The 19,976-nt window shown below is 44.6% G+C and overlaps 1 protein-coding gene across 1 annotated transcript in view; it reads left to right on the top strand.

Annotated features, from left to right (window-relative positions):
- Positions 1 to 18,994, top strand: part of CLIC4 (chloride intracellular channel 4) — a 95,294-nt gene extending 76,300 nt beyond the window's left edge. Inside the window, exons 5-6 of the mRNA XM_060258087.1 lie at positions 10,643 to 10,824; positions 13,143 to 18,994. Coding sequence (XP_060114070.1) covers positions 10,643 to 10,824; positions 13,143 to 13,307 — 347 coding nt within the window. The 3' untranslated portion in view covers positions 13,308 to 18,994. The remainder of the gene's footprint in view (positions 1 to 10,642; positions 10,825 to 13,142) is intronic.
- The last annotated feature ends 982 nt before the right edge of the window (positions 18,995 to 19,976 follow it).

Raw genomic sequence — 19,976 nt, 5'->3', positions numbered from 1 at the left:
GAGGACATCTGTGCCGCTGCGGTCTGGTCTTCTCCATCTGCGTTTGCCACACACTATGCGTTAGACGTTTGTGCTCAGCATGACGTATCCTTCGGGAAGGCTGTACTTCGCTCCATTTTTAACTGACGCATACAGCCCCATGCCCTGTAAGTACAATATTTCTTATTACTTTTATGCATGTTAACATGTATTCTTCTCTTACAGAACCAGCACCCGCCTCCGTGCACTTCAGCTTACCAGTAACCCATGTGTGGGACTGCACAGAGACCACGATGAAGATAAACAGGTTGCTTACCTGTAAGTGATGATCTTCGAGTGGTCATCTGTGCAGTCACACATGCCCGCCTAGCCGTCCCCGCTGCTGGTTTATTCTCTTTTCTGCTAACAATTTTCTCTATGCAGCGGCTAGAAGAAACTGGGTGGGTGGAGCTCCTTCCCCTCGCTCCAGGCATGCACAATGGATGCCTGCTCCCCAGATCGAGAGGGAATGCGCGCCAAAATAAATGCCTAGACTAGCTTTGAATTCTCCGAGGTTGGGTTCGTCTCCAGGCAGAAAACCCATGTGTGTGTGACTGCACAGATGACCACTCAAAGATCATCAGTTACAGGTAAGCAACCTGTTTTTCCTTCCCTCCTCTGTCCTGTTCCCAGGGAAATGGGTGGGGAAAGCAAGGTAGTTCGCTAGACTTCACATTTGAAGCCAGGAACAACCTTGCAAAATTGCAGACCTTCAGTGCAGTGCCATTTGCAAATGCATTGCAGTGATTGGCTCTAAGCTCTCTCTATGGCAGGGGTGTCGAACTCATTTGTTATGAGGGCTGGATCTGACATAAATGAGACCTTGCCGGGCCAGGTGTGTACCTATTTAAGATTAGGTAGCAAGATATAAACTTCTTAAAGGACACAGATAAAAGTGACTAAAGATTTTTTTTTTTAAAGCCTTAAAACATGCTTAAAACATTAGCACTTGTTGGTCATAAAGGTGCTTTCTTGGTATTTCTCCCATGGGATTCAGGGAACTTAGCAAAGAAAGCTCTGGCTCTTTCCCTCCCTTCCCAGGGGACCAGGATGGGGAGGAACCTCAACCAATGGAGAAAATTGAGGTTTTGCTCTGTAGCTCCAGAGTGATTGAGTAAGCCATGTAAAGCAAATTGAGATACAGAAGGAAGCAAGAGAGAGGAAGAAGGAAGCAGACAAGAGTCAGTTGCTCGGGGGCCTGATAGAAGCCCTCTGGGGGCCTGATTCAGCCCCCAGGCTGTGTGTTTGACACCCCTGCTCTAAGGGGATTTTGCTATTGGCTTGGTACAGCCTGCTTACGCCTCCCGCTTCTGGTATTCCAAGGAGGTCTTCCATCCAACTAGTTGCCAGGGTCAGCTGTGTTTAGTTTCTGATCTGACTAGATAGGGTTTGCCTGGGCTATCCAGGTCAGGGCCAGATTTAAGAATCTAATTTGACTTATAGAAAATACCTGAAAAATACCAGTAAGGTATTTTTTGGGTATTTGTTTGACTTTGTTGATACAGAATGCAAACCCCTAGTTGAGATCACTATCCCAGGATGATCAATTGGTTACAGTTCTGGATGATGTTGGAGAACCACAGAACAGAAGCATTCAGTAGTTTTGCATGGAAGAGGTTCAAAGTAAATATCAGAGAAGCAGTTCTGCAGAATCACATGCAACAATAAGCAAGGCTGGCATGTAGAACTGCTAGTGCATGCTTTGCGTGGCATGAGGAGTCTAAAGGGTAGAGCAAACCTACCCTTCTGAGCATAAAAAGAATGATTAGTGTAATTTGTGTTAATGTGTCTTGAGCCCTAAAAATCTTTGCTGGAGCATTTTCTTTTAAAAGCATGGGGCATGTTCACTTTCTATAGATGACAACATTCTACATTATGAATGGATTAAATAAATGTATACATTTATTCTCTACATAAATATGACCCTGAGACTTAAGTTCCTGAGAGCAGGGGTTACAGAGACTCAAAGGCTGGGGATAGGTGATTCCTGAAGGTTGGAGGATAACGTGTGGCCCTTTCTCGGGACTGCCATTCAGAGTTGAGTGATTCCATCAGGGCTCTTTTTGTATCCCTCAAATTTTAGTGTCTTACCAATCGCTAAAGCTACTTCCCACATTCTTCGCTAATTGAGATTCCCAGGCTGTGAAAATCTGTCCCAGATAGCAAACTTTGCATAGGCATGCTGAACAGCAAACGCTTGTGTGGGGTCAGAGAGATTATCCCATCACAGACTCTGAAGTGTTGGGAAGAGAGGAGGGAGAACCGGTGCCCTTATGCTGGACTTGCTGCATCAATCACCGTGACTCTGGTGTGGCACCTCCATTGCTACTTCACAGTGCCCTTATCTCTCTTCAACAGCATTTAGTGATTGGAGCTTGTACACTCTTTGAGACCCATCATGTGAATTGCTTAATACCCAAAGCCAATCTATGTTAAACCTTTCTCAGAAAAACAAAGTTGGTGTCCAGTGGCTCCTTTAAGACCACCAAAGTTTTATTCAGAATGTAAGCTTCTGTGTGTATGCACACCTTGTCAGATGATGAAATGGGGGTACAGTGAGCAGTGTTACATATAGCTGGCGGGCAGTGGTTAAGCATGCAAAATAGTACACAGACTCCAATGGCAAAATAGTGAAATTAACAAATTAGAAGAATAGCAGGTTTGGTCTGGATAGCAGCAGTTGTGTAGGAAAGCAGCAAAGGCAGTAAACATATCAGAAATGGAGAATGATGGTGAGAGTCCACCATTCCAAGGCAATAAATATAGAGTCTGTTAATTGCTCTGTTTCTCCTCCAGCATGGGTTAAACTGAGAACACTATACCCCATTTCATTGTCTGATAAAGTATGCAGGCACACGAAAGGTTAAATTCTGAATAAAACTTTGGTCTTAAAGGTGCCACTGGACTCCAACTTTGTTCTATTGCTTCGGACCAACACGGCTGCCCAGCTGGACCTTTCTCAAAAAGTAAAAAAAAAATCTCCTGCACTGAGAGATTATGACTCCTCACAATCTCAGAATGACTCCTAACCTCTCAACTGGATGCCAGACTTCTAGATCTTGAATTATGTTTCATCTAGGTAAATAAAAGCAGGAGATTATTAGGGTTTGTAGAATCTTTCGGGCTCAAGTGCCATGTTCTACTGGAGAAAGTTTTTCTTCCAGACGTTTCGTTCTCAGCTGCGGAGAACATCCTCAGTGGCGTTGCAGCCGGAGCAGGCGCTCTGACCTTCTGGGCTGCTGTGCATTGAGTGGGGCCAGGGCTGCTGGAGAGCTGCTATTTCTAGGCTGGAGGGGGTGTGGTGAAAGGGCAATTGGTTTGTGGATGTGCCCATTGTTTGGTGGGGCTTCCTGGAAAGGTAGTGATAAGGAAACTGGCTGTTGAATGTGACCATTGTTCTGTGTTAATTGCTGGGAGGGTTGGAAGGGGTGTGAAGATAAGGAAGATGGTTGTTGACTGTGCTGATTGTTCTGTGGAATGTACTGGTTGTTCTGTGACCCTTCCAACCCTCCCAGCAATTAACACAGAACAGTGGTCACATTCAACAGCCAGTTTCCTTATCACTACCCTTCCAGGAAGCCCCACCAAACAATGGGCACATCCACAAACCAATTGCCCTTTCACCACACCCCCTCCAGCCTAGAAATAGCAGCTCTCCAGCAGCAAGGGCCTCACTCAATGCACAGCAGCCCAGAAGGTCAGAGCGCCTGCTCTGGCTGCAATACCACTGAGGATGTTCTCCACAGCTGAGAACGAAATGTCTGGAAGGAAAACTTTCTCCAGTAGAACACGGCACTTGAGCCCGAAAGATTCTACAAACCCTAATGATGTTACCAGCCGTGAAAACCTGAAATCTTTGATAAAAGCAGAAGACATTTTGCACAGGAATCTGATACAGCAGCTCAGTATACAAGAACAATATCCTTTCCAAGGTGCATTTCCCTGGTGGCCTTTGTTGCTTTGGGTCACAGCTAGGGTTATCCACAGTCCTGGAGCAAAATGCCCTGTCCCTTTAACAGAGGCTTAATGGAATGTTATTTACTAGGTGTTGCTTACCTCCATGCCATGAAAAGCTTCACCTGCCCATTTCCACACATTAAAACTCTATTAAAGGAACAGGATATTTTTTTCCCACTCCTGTTGGCAACTGTGCTCACAGAACAAAGGAGAAGAAACATTTCCTGGATTTCTGTATCAAGAAGAAGAGAGAAGAGAAGAGATTGGATGTATACCCTGCCCTCCTCAGAGAGGTTTATAGTCTTCTTCCGCTTCCCCTCCCCATAACAGAGACATCCTGTGAGGTAGGTGGGGCTGAGAGAGCTCTTTCGAGAATTGCTCTTAAGAAAACAGCTCTTTCAAGAGCTATGACTGTCCTAAAATCCCTCAGCAAGTGCATGTGAAGAAGTGGGGAATCAAACTTGGTTCTCCCAGATTAGAGACCGTGCACTTAACCACTACACCAAACTGCCTCTGTCTTGGCAGTGGATTAGTTGCTTCTGTGTATATTTTTTAAAAATTATTTTTATTACTTTATAGTACACCTTTCTACTGAGTCTCAAGGCAGAATATACAGTATAAATCAACACATTCAGTAGAGCAAGGCATCTAATAACCAGGGGTCCCCAAGCCCCAGGCGGCAGACCGGTCCTGGTCCGTGACCTGTTAGCAACGGGGCCACCATTCCCTGTCCTCCCTGCTGCCACCCCCACACACTTGACCTTCGTAGCGCTGCAAACTGGTGCCGCTTTACGTTGCCCCCCGTGCGACGAGGCTCTACTCCCCGTCATTGCCATGACCTGCCCCATCCCCTTCCTTCCCCAGTGCTGTGCTGTGTTCTGCCCCCCCTCCTCAGCAAGCAGAGGAGCGAGGAGGCTTGGAGTCAGCCCTACCTGCTTCAGCAGGGTCCAGGCTGATTCAAAGTTGTTTGAAGAGCAGACTGGAGGAGGAAGAGTTTCGCCCCCTCCCTCTGGAAGGGAGGGTGAGGAGAGAAGCCTCCTTCAGTGCGCTATTCAAATAACTTAGAATCAGCCTGGGCCTTGTCAAAGCTGCCCGAGCCTCGTTCCAATACCCCTCTGATCACGTGGGGTGGGGGGGGGGATGAGGCTCAGCTCTACTGCTTTGGCAGGACCGGGGCTGGTTCTAAGTTATTCGAATAGTACACTGAAGGAGGCCTCTCTCCCCCCACCTCACTTCCAGAAGTGAGGGAGGTGGCGAAACTCCTCCTCCAGTGTGCTCTTCAGACAACTGAGAATCAGTCCGGTTCCTGCCGAAGTGGGTAGGGGTGATTCCGAGCCTCCTCGCTCTTCTGCTCACGGGGGATGAAACACAGTGCAGCGCTGGGGAAGGAAGGGGAGGGACGGGCTAGGGTAGCCAATCCCCAGGTGGGGGCAGGGGATCCCCCAGATTGGAGGCCCTCCCCCCCCCAAGGTCATCAGAAACCGGGGTGGGGGGGAATGTCTGCTGGGAACTCCTGTTATTCCCTATGGAGACATTCCCATAGAGAATAATGGAGAATTGATCTGTGAGTATCTGGGGCTCTGGAGGGGCTGTATTTTGAGGTAGAGGTGCCAAATTTTCAGCATAGCATCCAATGTCTCTTCCCAAGATACCCCCCAAGTTTCAAAAAGATTGGACCAGCGGGTCCAATTCTATGAGCCCCAAAAGAAGGTTCCCCTATTCTTCAGTATTTCCTATGGAAGGAAGGCATTTAAAAAGGTGTGCGGTCCCTTTAAATGGGATGGCCAGAACTCCCTTTGGAGTTCATTTATGCTTGTCACACCCTGGCTCCTGGCTCCATCCCCAGTGTTTCCTGACTTCACCCCCAACTCCTCAGATGTTTCTTGAATTGGACTTGGCAACCCTAGGGTGGGCTGTGGTGGCGGCAGTGGCAGCAAAGCCGGTCCCTGTTGCCAAAAAGGTTGGGGACCACATAAGCAATGTAATAGAGCTAGGATTATTTTTAACTCTGCAAAGTAGGCTGAGAAATTAATTAAGTATACCTGCAAGGAAGACTAGGCTCTTTATTAAACACATTAACTCTTGAAGGAAGGCAAGATTCTGCTTCACCTTACGCCAGGTTTTACCCATAGACTTCATGTTTGTCTTTGCAGCTTATGGACCAGACTTTTGCTGTTTTCTTTTAAACAAAAGCTGGATTTTATTTTAAAAAGGAAGCTCAATCATGTGCGCCGGTGTCAGGTTTTTGGTGCAGCCTCCCACCAATCCAGATTAGAGAGCATGTACAAATAGAAGCGAATGCGTAATTTTGGATTCAGAACTGATATATTCTTTGAGTGTATGTACAATTTTGTGACGTCTCTGGAGTAATAATTTACTCCTCATTAGGGTTGCCAAGTCCAATTCAAGAAATATCTGGGGACTTTGGGGGTGGAGCCAGGAGACTTTGGGGGTGGAGCCAAGATCAAGGCTGTGACAAGCATAATTGAACTCCAAAGGGAGTTCTGGCCATCACATTTAAAGGGACGGCATCCCTTTTCAATTCCTTCCTTCCATAGGAAATAATGAAGGATAGGGGCACCTTCTTTTGGGGCTCATAGAATTGGACCCCCTGGTCCAATTTTTTTGAAACTTGGTGGGTATTTTGGGGAGAGGCACTAGATGCTATACTGAAAATTTGGTGTCTCTATCAAAAAAAAAAACCAGCCCCCCCCCCCCCCAGAGCCCCAGATACCTACAGATCGATTCTTCATGATTTTCTATGGGAATAAATCTTCATAGGGAATAACAGAGTTCCCAGCAGACATTTTTCTCCCCTCCCCCTGCTTTCTGATGACCCTGAAGCGGGGGGAGGGCCTCCAAACCGGGGGATCCCCTGCCCCCACCTGGAGATTGGCAACCCTACTACTCATTCAGGCATCTGTAGCACAGTATGCACTTTTCCAGTCATGCAGCAGCCTGCAAGAGTTCTAAGCAAAGTGTGCAAAGGCCCCTGTTCTCTTTCAAGCTGGAAAAAGCTTTACTTGGAGAGATGCTGCACTGAGTGTTCCAGGTATTCTGTGAAGATGACAAGAAAGAGGGTGTGTGTGTGTGAGAGAGAAAACCTGCATGTGTGGAACTGCTGGGTTGCAGCCACCGGCTTGAATCCTGGCTTCAGTCAGTTTTGACAGAAGCTGGGAATTGCATTGCTGTAACTAATTCAGACGAGAGACGGAAGTGTATTTGTGAACATGTTCCCACAGAATCATTCATAGTTCCTGTGGAGAAATGCCATTTTAGGCAATGGTTATGTGGGAGTTGGCAGGAAGAGGCCATAAAACTCTAGGCAAGGCTTTGGCCTAGTCTATGCCTCCTTCCCCCTCCCCTCCTGTCTGGAAGCAGCACTTCTAAGGAGGCCTCCTAGAGACAGGAAGTCTTTCAGGCTGGTCTCCCAGAAGGCTGCAGGAGGGAAAACCAGTCCCTGGGCAGGAACTGGGGTTTATATTAGAGGTTTTTGGAGGGAAAGGGGCAGTTAAAAGTTGTCAGGGGGAGCTGACAGTCGAGAGTTTGATTTGGTTCTGGATAGGGTTGCCAATCCCCAGGTGGGGGCAGGGGACCCCCCCGGTTTGGAGACCCTCCCCCCGCTTCAGGGTCGTCAGAAAGCGGGGGGAGGGGAGGGAAATGTCTGATGGGAACTCTGTTATTCCCTATGGAGATTTATTCCCATAGAAAACAATGGAGAATTGATCCGTGGGTATCTGGGGCTCCGGGGGGGGGGGCTGTTTTTTGGGGTAGAGGCACCAAATTTTCAGTATAGCATCTAGTGCCTCTCCCCAAATACCCCCCAAGTTTCAAAAAGATTGAACCAGGGGGTCCAATTCTATGAGCCCCAAAAGAAGGTGCCCCTATCCTTCATTATTTCCTATGGAAGGAAGCCATTGAAAAGGTGTGCCGTCCCTTTAAATGTGATGGCCAGAACTCCCTTTGGAGTTCAATTATGCTTGTCACAGCCTTGATCTTGGCTCCACCCCCAAAGTCTCCTGGCTCCACCCCCAAAGTCCCCAGATATTTCTTAAATTGGACTTGGCAACCCTAGTTCTGGATAGTGTGGTCAGGGCCAATTGTATATTAGGGAGAGAAGGAGCATTTATCCCTACTTTCATTTATTACTTCTGTTCACCCTGTATTTAAAAATGCCTGTAAATAGTTGCTTGTTTTAAATAAATGTTTTATTTGTTTAAAAGGTAGTCCCTTTGTACCACCAAGGTTCCCAAACCACCTTAGACCACACTACTGTTAGAGGGGAGTCCAGGGAAGGCATACAGTTGGCAAGGGTGCCAGTCCTCCAGGGGTCTCCCAAAGGAGGACTGTGGTCTCTGTGTTAACCAGGTGCTGGGTTGGCAGAGGACCTTAAGACCTCAGAACTGGCAAAGGGGATTGGGAGTCCTGTTCCTCTCGGTCAGGAACCCCTAATTTGAACAGGTGGTGGCAGCGTGCCCTAGTGGTGGGAAGAGGATAAGCTCCCTCCAGGAGTTGGCAACTCAAAAGGGAGTTGACGGGACCGGGTCTGAAGGCAGAATCTGGCCGGTTCCGTCACAGTTCCCATTCCAGGTTACAGGGAGCTGCTGCTGTCCCACTTGACATGCAGCACTGGGCATAATAGCGTGCAGAAGGCTTTAGTTGGAGTCCATCGGTACTCAACTGCATGTTATTTGCCCCCGATCTCTATAAAACACAGCCTGCTTTTATACATTGGGCCAGCTGGAACAAAGGATAGCTGTGTGTATTAGCCACTGATGTGGACAGGAAGAAGAGTTATTTTGTAGAGCGTTTATCAGTTTGCAGGTACCATGAAGCTGGAGTTGAGGTTGTAAGACCTTGAGTTGCCAGCCTCCATGTGTGACCAGGAGATCTCCCCCAATGACAGCTGATTATCAGACTAAAGAGATTAGTTCTGAAGAAAATAGCTGTTTTGATGGACTATATGGTGAACTGTACCTGCTGAGGACCCTCTCTTCTCAAAATATTTCTGTCCCAGGCTTTCCAGCCCAGAGCTGGCAGTCCTGTTTGGATAGCCTACAGAAAGGCATACATGCCTTGTGCTGTTTTTTTTTTTAATTATTATTAAACTCCCTCTGAACATGTCAGCTCTGGGCTCTTTTTGCCACTTCAGAGTCTTAGAAGTGGCTTCTTGAAATACCATAGAGGAACATTGCTGGTATTTTCTTATTTACATAAGTCTGCAAATGTTAAATTCTTCAGCATTCCAGATAGCAAGAGCAAAGGTCTCTCTCCCCCTCCTTCCCTTGTGCTCTGGATGGAAACCTGTACTATATGCAAGACTGCCCTCTGCTGTTACACGGTGGCCACCTTCAGGCGTATACACAACAATATAATTTTTAGGCAGAGAATTCTGTGCTTTGGGCCTTGATCTTAGTAAGAAGCAAGAGCTGAATTTCATGAAGAAGGAATAAGAACATAACATAAGAGAAGCCATGTTAGATCAGGCCAATGGCCCATCCAGTCCAACATTCTGTGTCACACAGCGGCCAAAAATATATATATACACACACACACACATTGTGGCTAATAGCCACTGATGGACCTTTGCTCCATATTTTTATCTAACCTCCTCTTGAAGGTGGCTATGCTTGTGGCCGCCACCACCTCCTGTGGCAGTGAATTCCACATGTTAATCCCCCTTTGGGTGAAGAAGAATATATTCTCATTGTCAGCTTTTCTGACTATTTATTGCCTTACACATTATAAGGGTGCATGGCAAATCTAGCACAATCCAAAGGAATTGGGTAGGGGCTAGGTGAGAATCCTTGGTGGCTTAACTCAGATGTAAGGACCAAACTCTTGTTTATGTGAGTCAACCCCCTAAATGGAGGGGGATCAAGTTTGCACCCTTCCTCCCATTTCCTTTCGCATGTGATAGGTTTCTGCTTTTGTAGCAAACCATAATTTGTTAATTAACATGAAATAAAACACTCCACTCTGATTATAACAAATCAGGTTTCAGAATCATGATTACATTGAGGGCTGGGAATCCTGGTTTGTAAGGAAGAGAGTAAACCTTAGGTGCAAATGACGGTGGCTTGCTGTGAAAGTGCAGTCTTATAGGTACATATTTGTGTGTGTGTCATTAAGGTTCTTCTGACTTACGGTGACCCTGTGAATTAATGGGTTTCAAAATGTCCTACCAACAGCCTTGCTCAGGTCTTGCAGACTGAAGACTGTGGGTTCCTCCGTTGATTTGCCATATACAGATCAAACCCCATCTTTCTGTTCAAAGGCGACCTAAAGCAGCTTAGCGTAAATTAGGTACAAACTGCAATACAGTAAAAAAAGGCAAATCACTGATTTAATTAATAAACTTTTGTGAACACTGCTGAAAAGACAGGTCTTGAAGATCTAATACCTGTACAAAAAGGTTCATCTGGAAGACCTCCTCTGGGAGGTTATTCTGTAACCCCCAGGCCACCGCTCCCCTACAAAGTCTGTTACTCTCCGAGGATCTTCTGCAAATATGTCTGTCTTCCTCTGCTGCCGTTAAAGAGGGAAGGGAGCAGACATGAGAGAGATGATCTTTCAGCAACGCTAGGCTGTGAGAAAGTCTTTTTGCAACTTTGCAGGATTTTGTTTTCTTTCCATTTCTTATACAACTGCATTTTCTTTGCCCAAGCCTTAGAGCGAGGCCTTCTGAAAACTCTGCAGAAGCTGGATGAGTACCTGAACACTCCTCTCCCCGATGAGATAGACGAGAACAGCATGGAGGATGTCTTGGTTTCCAACCGCAAGTTTCTTGATGGTGATGAGATGACACTAGCAGATTGCAACTTGTTGCCCAAGCTACATATTGTCAAAGTAAGTATGACCTGAAGAGCAAGGTCTGGTTCATGAAAGCCTGTTCGGAATTTGACTCGCAGCTGAACATGTGAACTCTCTGGTGAAACGTATTGTAAGCTGGGCGATTTGGAACTTGGATCAGGCTGTGGAAGCACACCTTTGAGTCTTCCTTCAATGCTATGCTCACTGTGTGAACCAGTCCTAAGGCTTAAGTGGCAGTTTGCCCCAGCCTAAAAGATACAAACAAATCCAGCAGGTTATATTGAGAGCAAGTGATTGGAGTTTGAGTCTTCCTGGATAAGGGGCCATTTAGAGGCTTTTGGAGGGAATTGTTGCTATGGATTTTTTTACTTCATGCTTTTATGCCCCTCTCCCCTGTCAGCAAATCCACTCTGCGCTGGCATGAGGAGGTCTTAATACCATGGCCTGAAAAATCTGCTTTAAATGCCCCCCCTCTCATCCTGCTTTTTAATTTGATGAAGGGTTCTGGTAACTCAAAAGCTTGCCTCTAAATGGAGGTACCTGATCAACGCTGGCAGCCATGATGAATTTACCAGCCCTTGTCCCGGAGACAATGCCTTTTCCAAAGTCATTGGGTTGGTCCTAATAAAAGGTCCTACGTGGCTTTCTTGTCTTTTTGGATTACACTTTCAGATCAACATGGCTATAAACAACTTTTCCACTTGAGAAGCAGCCTTTGGTTGCCTCCTGGAAGGGAAGTTCTAGGCTAGCTCAGAGAAGCAGGAACATGGAGGAAGAAGAAGAAGGAGGAGGAGGAGGAGGAGGAAGATATTGGCTTTATATCCCGCCCTCCACTCCGAAGAGTCTCAGAGCGGCTCACAATCTCCTTTACCTTCCTCTCCCACAACGGACACCCTGTGAGGTAGATGAAGATATTGGATTTATATCCCGCCCTCCACTCCGAAGAGTCTCAGAGCAGCTCACAATCTCCTTTACCTTCCTCCCCCACAACAGACACCCTGTGAGGTAGATGAAGATATTGGATTTATATCCCGCCCTCCACTCCGAAGAGTCTCAGAGCGGCTCACAATCTCCGTTCCCTTCCTCCCCCACAACAGACACCCTGTGAGGTAGATGAAGATATTGGATTTATATCCCGCCCTCCTCTCCTAAGAGTCTCAGAGCGGCTCACAATCTCCGTTCCCTTCCTCCCCCACAACAGACACCCTGTGAGGTAGATGAAGATATTGGATTTATATCCCGCTCTCCACTCCGAAGAGTCTCAGAGCGGCTCACAATCTCCGTTCCCTTCCTCCCCCACAACAGACACCCTGTGAGGTGGGTGGGGCTGGAGAGGGCTCTCACAGCAACTGCCCTTTCAAGGACAACCTCTGCCAGAGCTATGGCTGACCCAAGGCCATGCTAGCAGCTGCAAGTGGAGGAGTGGGGAATCAAACCCGGTTCTCCCAGATAAGAGTCCGCACACTTAACCACTACACAACACTGGCTCTCCACTGGCTCTTCTGGCTCTCTCTGGAGCCAGAAGGTCATACCACTTGGTATATTGTATATATTTTTTGTTTGTATAAATGAGGGAAAGAGAAGGTGGGGTCTGTGCCGCCTCTTGGTCGCACATGGACTTGGAAGAAGCCTGAGCTCCCTCCTCATAGTCATAACTTGCGGGGTAGGGTGGGATATAAACTAAAATGAGTAGCTGTCCATCAACGTTCCCTCTAAGCTGCAGTCTTGTGAGCAAAAATTTTACTTTGTGAGTTACTGGCATTAAAATTGTGAGCTACTGGCATTAAAGTTGTGAGCTGCTGCATAAATCAGTGTGCTCTGGGGTCCTCCTTCCTGAGCTAAGACAAAAATGTGTGAGCTGGTGGCTAAAAATCTGTGAGCTAGCTCACGCTAACTTGGCTTAGAGGGGACACTGCTTTCCATGCCATCTCCCCCCAAGTGCCTCTGCCCTCTCTCTTGAAAGAAACCAGCCTTCTGCTTGAACAAGCAAAGAATGTGTGTCTTTTAGAAGTGGTGTTGCCATTAGGCAGCCATTCTTAGATGTCAAATTTGAGCTTCATTAAGGATGGCGGGAAATTTGCCTCTGGAATAAAGGGGAAAATCAGATTCCTCCCCCCCCCCCCCCTTATGGGCATGAAGTGCCATGGATTTTTCTTGCCTTTTCCAAAGTGATAGGCTGCTGGTGTAGTTGCATAGCAACACTTTCATTTGAATGGCATTTGTGCAGGGCAGCTTCCTTGTGAATTATGTCAAGTGTTAGCATATCTGGGGTGCTCTTTGGATTTTTCGTTCCAGGAGCCCAGTCATTGGGCTAGCCCTGAGCTACTCAGAGATTCTTCCCTTTTTTGTTCCAGGTTGTGGCCAAAAAGTATCGCAACTTCGATATTCCCAAGTCCATGACAGGCATATGGAGGTACCTGACCAACGCCTACAGCCGTGATGAATTTACCAACACTTGTCCTGGAGACAAAGAAATTGAAATTGCTTACAGCGATGTAGCTAAGAGACTCACTAAATAAGCAGCACTTCACCTACGTTCATAACAAAATGCTTCTTTTAACAGACTGCTCTTTTGTTTTTGACTTTTTAAGATAGCAATTTACTTTGCATGAATTTGCAGTTATTCAGTGTTATGTTTCATAGGACTTGGGGGTACAATGGTCTGCTTAAAACTTGCAAATGAAAGTTTTGACTTTTTGCCTCCTGTGACAATTTGATCCTGCAGCATACCAATTCTGCAGTCTTGCCCAGGAGCGCTATACAGCTCATGGCTTTTGCTAGCATGAGCTAAAATAAATTTGCATATACTGGGTCCATATTAGATGAGGACCAGTTTAAGCAGCAGACCTGTAAAGCTTTTCTGGACTGAACTACTTCAGACTGTGGGGATGAGCTCCAGGTTAGAATATCTCCCTAGTGTGTATACAGACTAGTGTGTTGGGAACAATAGTTCAAAAAGCCTTTTGTGGATTTTTAAAGATAGCCAAGGAAGGTTCTCCCCCCACCCACCTTTGGAGAGCATATTACACAGCTTCTCTCCCCAACTGCCTGAAATGGTTCACTTCGTGAAAAACTTTACTGCTATGATCCTGCTAGCCCTTGATCTCAAATCAGCCTAAGAAGTGTTTCTTGATATGGCTGAAGGATTATTTATCTGTTTTGGGGGGGGATGTCTTTAAACAGCTATGTGTACCAGAGCTCTTAGAAATACTGTACTTGTTGGTCTGTCTGCACTGTGTGTCCCTAAGCTGCCTATTGCCTGCCCTAAAAAAGAGCGACTTGCAGAATTACTGGGGAGAAACTGGGAAGACTGCCTTTGCTGCCAAGGAGACATCAGTGAACAAGCTGAGACACCAGGAGGCTGCACTCTTGGGAGGGGAGTTAGCTGTAATAGGCATGTATTTGCATGAGTCCCTTTTGTGTGTGTGGGTTTTTTTTGTGCTGTGGTCCTCTTGAACTTCAACATTCGGTTGGGTCAAAATCCCCAGAAATCTTCATTGAAGAATGACTTTAAGCAGACCATCAGAATAGAAAAATATGGCCTTTGCGACAAACCCCCCCCTAAGCTTATTAAGAATAGGAGGATGCTTTTTTTTTTTTTTAACTTAAACTTTATTCAAGGAAGTTTAAATATAGTCTATACACTATATTAAAAAAGAAGTTAGAGTTCTTAAATGAACACTTGCTTTAAAAAAGTTAAAGAGTTTGTAAACTTAAGATTTCAAGTCAAGTCCAGTAGAGTTTCTTGGCTGCCGCTTCTGCCCTGCTAGCCCTCCGCAAAATCCTCTTTGATAGGGGTACAGTAGGCAGAGAAGGTGCTGGCGCTGCTCAGAACCCCCTTCCACCTTAAAAAAAAACAACCCACCAGCAGCTGGTTCTTGGTGTCCAGGTTCCCCAAAGTAAAAAAAGGAGATTGTGTTGTTCTGCTCACAGGCCAAGGCCTCTTGGTTGTTGACTGGCTTTAAGGCCAGGATGCTGTAGGCCCAGTTGTGGCACTTTTTGGAGTTTCAGCGGCAGTCCTTGAAACACTCCCATCTCCTGCTTCCAGCAGCCACAGTGCCTGTTGCTGCAGCCACCTTTGTAGTTGCACCCCCAAAAGTTCTTGGTTGCTCTGGTTATTTTTTGCTGTTACCTAATCATCAGGAAGATCCTTTTTGCTTTAAGGCACTGAAAGTTTTCTTAATATGCAAATTGAACAAATCTTCAAAACTTGCGCTGTTAAATGCCTTAGATAAGTGCTAAGATTCTCCTTGGGTGCGAAGCTGCTCTTATGTCACTGGGTAGAAGTATCACTGCTGATGTTTCCTGCTCACTGTTGCTAACATCAGAATTTTGCTGACAGTACTTTTGAAACATTTTTTTTTAAAAAAAATATGTGCAAGTGACCTTTAAAAACCATCGTGGTTGCCTTAAATGGACCATAGTTCCAAAAAATATATTTTTTCTCTTCTGAAGCTATGGAATACGATGTTATTGTGTTAACTTTTCCTGCCTTCATTGTACCTTCAGTTGATCTTTGCATAAATATCCCTGACCTCTAGCTTTTCATGCCACAGTCATTAGGCATCAGATTTTTTCCCCCTAGATTGGTATCAAGTAATAGCACTGTAAATTTAATTAAAAAACAAAAACAAAACTTTTTGTATTCTTTAATAAAAACAGTGAAGTGTTTTGAGGCATGGAGTGACCTTTCCATTTTTAAAGAAGCCATCAAGGACTACTCCAACGAATGTCTCACCAGTGTACTTTTTTGAAATTTATACAACAAAATGTAATTTTTCTAAATATAACCAATTTTTAGTTGTCGAAGAGTGCTATTTCTTTCCAGTCTGGAGTTATTCAGCATAAACCAGTAGCACAGAAGAGGAATGTGAAATCTTTTAGGAGAAGTAACTTATTAAGAGGGGTTAAAAGCTATGCTTTTTATTGTAAGCTTCATATTATTACCGCATGATCTATCATGAAAATTAGTGGAAACAGGTGTCTTGGAAACAGGCTTGTATTTGTTACTGGTAGCTTTTGTGGTGCCTTCCTGCTATTCCCATTTTAAATATGTCCAGTGTTAACTGCAAAATCAGTTATATGCATATTTTCTTGTTAAGGGGGGGGAGGTGCTTGAAGCGTCTTCTGTTTCTGACATACCCTGAAAAGGGGAGAGGGGGGAAATGCTTTTGCAGCACTTGTTTGCTGGTATATCTTCATTTTTAGTTTCCCATGCCTGAAATACGCTCCCAATTCTTGCTGATGTTGTCCATGCTGTCTCTCAGTTGCTACCTTGCTGTGCAGTTTCCCCAGTTAGATGCACGCGTTCAGTAATGATGTGGCAAAATGCATCATGGTAAACTCTGGATGGTTGCTGATTATAATCCAAACTTAAGCACAACTTTCTTGCCATCCTGGTTGTGTTTTTCCTGATACTGACTGAAAGTATGTTGTCAGAAAACTCGCCCTTTCAGTAATTTGGTAGGAGGGGTAGGTGGGAAGGCTAAAGCTAAGACCAATATGGACTGTCTTTTCCAGTTGGAGCTAAGCAGTTGCCCCCCTCTGTTTTTTTACTTGGCAGACATTTTTTAGGTTACTAAATCTGCTTAGGATAGAGTAGATAGAGGGTTTTTTTGTGGATTTTGGACAAAGTAGCCCTAACAACTGGGGATTTGAATTGAGGTCCTGTCTGGAAAGTCCTTTGGCACTTCCCAACTACGTGAGTCAAAATAGAAGGACATTGAGTGCCAGCTTGTTTTAAATGATGCTATAAAATAAGATAATTTTTCATCCATCACTTGGTGCTGATATTATGCCTTAGCACGATTGAATGAATATATTAATATAGGAAGTGGTTAAATATTATGTTCTTGATCCTATCAAGCTGGAACCAGGAAATCTTCATTAATATATTTTAAGGAGAAAAAACTTGCCTCCTTAGTATTGATGTGTATATATATAGCTATGATTCCACTTATCCCTTTTGTATGATGCAGCCATTCCCACAAATTATATACATGCCTTCATGGCCCATGTGGATGAAAGAATTTTGTTCTCTTCCCCTAGCAATTGAGGAATTAGTGACTTCTGGCTTCAGACAGGGAACAAAAACTCCATGTATCGTTTTTCTTTTTCAGTGGCTTTTAAAATAAGTGACCATCGAACTGTTTGTCACCTTCATTGATTTTTTAGTGCTTTCGGTTTGATTGACTTCCTGGAAGTCTTGAATGATCACCAGCTCAGATGAAATCTTTATTGTGTCGCTGTTGTGAAGTCTGGAGAGGAAGGAATATGGCAGGTTTATTCCAAGGAAGGTCTCCCTTCTTCACAGGGGTATATATTGTGTGTTCAATTGAGGGATCGTCACTGAGTTGAAATTTTTTTTTTTGCTTTTAGCCCTGCATATTCTACAAAAGCACTCTTGGTGGTGGGCCTGTTCACATTTCCTTCCACCTGACCATCATTATGTTTAAGAGCATGAGGTGGTAGTCCCACATAAACTAAAAGTACAAGCAAGGACACAGCAATTTGGATGAGATGGGAATTGCCATGGTCCTGTGGGATCTAAGCACATGTACATGGAACCTAACCATCATGCCACATTGTGTGAAGCAGCCAGTAGTGTAAAAACCATTCCCCAGTGCCATATTGAATTCGATCCTGTAATGGATTGTTTATCTGGTGTGACGGGGTTACCTCTCTTTCTGCCAGAGATGCTTACAGTTCTTTGAGACTGAGAATTTAGGATATGGTAAACGTTCAGTTGGAGCAATCTTGGAATTTCTTCTTTGCATACGTGTAAGTGGGAGCAAATTTTTCTAAGCGATAATCCTGGGACTGGCTACATGGACTTGCAGGTGGGAGTCTGAGGTCTGTGTCATAGTCAGAGGTGACCTTCTTGTAAGACTAAATGAGGCTCATCAGTTGTCTCTCACTTAGTACCCTGTTCCCTGGGAGACAGTCACCAGTGAAGTTCTCTTGCATAATTGCCATTGAAATCAACTTCTTATTCCTTTTTGGAGCTTGCAAAAAGAACTTTCCAGGGGTTTATCAGTCTGTGTCCGGAATCTTAGTTGGATTTTCTGCCTGATGCATCAAAAAGCCTTGCAAATACTCTGTTCTGATGCTTTGAAAATACGATTCAAAAAGGAAGGCTTGGCAGTGTCAGGCTTTTCCTTTCATCCACCTCAAATTTTTTTTTAAAACATCCAAGTGTGTACTCTTGTCAAGTGATTGAGTTTCAAGATAGTTTGCTGTTCTATAAATTTTCCTGCTAACCTCTTGTGTCAAAGTGTGGAGAGTCTTAAATAGCAAGAATAATGACTGATTCCCCTGTGATCCTTTGTGTACATTCTGTAGGTGATGGGAGTGAACCTCAAGCTTGCTCTCCACCTGTTCTGGTAGAAGAGCTGGGTGAACCAGTGCCTACACATGCTGGAACATTAACAATTGGTCTGCTGCTTCAAAAGAAACTGATTTTAGGACTGGAGTTTTACTGTTTCTACCTGGTCTGTGCTGACTCTTGTATCTTTAAAAGCAGCTTGATCTGCAAGTAATGAAGGTCTTAGCTGTAATGGCAGATTGAAAAATTGGCTGCTGTAAACCCTACTCATGTGCTAAAGTGTGTGTGTAGGCATCAGTGTGACACGGGAAAGCTCTCTACGTGCAATGGGGGACATGCACAGGAGCCCAGGACTACCTCCCATGCTCTGATGCAGGTGGATTAAGGTCACATGGAACATGACAGCTTTTGTAGGATCCTACAGGGCCATGCTTTACCTTTCTTTTTCCCTGAAACTGTTGCTTTAGGAAGATGAGATAGGAAATGAAGTGTTTATGCTAAAAGCTGATGACAATTTTCTTTTGTTTGTGACTAATGGGAGGTGTCTTGTGCAAACCCATAGTTGGGTAGAGACTGTCAAATTCTTCCCTGTCCTTTTGAGCACATCTGACAATGTTCTTATTTTAAAACAGCATTTTTGAAGCTTATCATGGTCAACTGTTGCATGTAAGGAAAGGGGGGAAGGGGAGTGGGTAGGAATGGGTTATACATTTCCAGAATGGGCAGGTATTAATATGGCTTCAATACAGAGTGATACTTGGAGTCTCCAAACAACTTATTGTACTATTGCTTATCTTTTCACTTTTCTGGAATATCTTTTACAGATATACCGGCAAACTGCTGGCAGCTATTGTTTAAAAAATAAAATTATATTTTCACTTACGATCATGGCTATGTTGGATTTGTGACATGATATCTCAGGTCTTTGTGCTTAAGAACCCCAGTTACCTGGTCATCCATGGAGCATAAGATTCTCCTTCAGGAGATGAATACAAAATGAGCTTTAAAACAGTCAAGTGATTTCCCAGTTGGATCTTTGACCTGGTATACAGGAGTCAGTGGGGTACTAAACTTTGGACTGATACTTTCTAAGCTGTCTATACAGACAGCCTTATGTCTTTGTTATAAAGGGTGGGGGGACTTCATGATTTAAACCTCCACACATGCAAAGGACTTTAGAAGTATTTATGTATTCTTTTATAGCTCACCTTTCTCATTGAGACTCAAAACACAGTTAAAACAGTGCTGCAATAACAATGTAATATGTACAAACAATGCTATAAAACTGTATTACATATCTAGAGAACACAGCAAGAACGCAGTATAACAGACAACAAAGCAATTGGAGAATAATTCAGTAATCCATATAACATAAAAATTTACAAAAAGTGCAATGAAAACTGCCTAAAAAATTTAAAATGTTGTACTTCTATTACTAAGGGCATGCTTTTGTTGAAATGTTGTGCCTATAAGACCCCTCCCCCTGTAAACACAAGGTTTCCTAATTCCTTTGTTCACAAGATCTGGCAGTCAAATGCAAAGGGTGATATGGGTGATATCTTCCTCCAGCCAAAGGATATCTCTATTAAGAGAGTTACTTATGTGAAGGGAAGGTGCCATAATTCTCAACTGGATCTGCAGAATCCATCCCAAGGACACTGTTCCATTTTATGAGGGTTCTTCCTCTAGTTTGTGAGAGAGGAGGAGCAGTAAGTGACCATGAACCTTCCCGAGCTTGAAGGAAGGGGAGCTAAAAATCTAAAAGGTTTTTTCCTGTGATTTGAGGGATATTTCCATATTTTTCCCCCTATGATTTGAGGGGTAGTCCATCTCCAATTTTGAAAACTGGCCATTCTGACCAATA

This window comes from Heteronotia binoei, chromosome 17 (genome assembly GCF_032191835.1).
Source record: "Heteronotia binoei isolate CCM8104 ecotype False Entrance Well chromosome 17, APGP_CSIRO_Hbin_v1, whole genome shotgun sequence".
Taxonomy (NCBI): Eukaryota; Metazoa; Chordata; class Lepidosauria; order Squamata; family Gekkonidae; genus Heteronotia; species Heteronotia binoei.
This window is presented reverse-complemented; position numbering and strand designations above follow the sequence as displayed.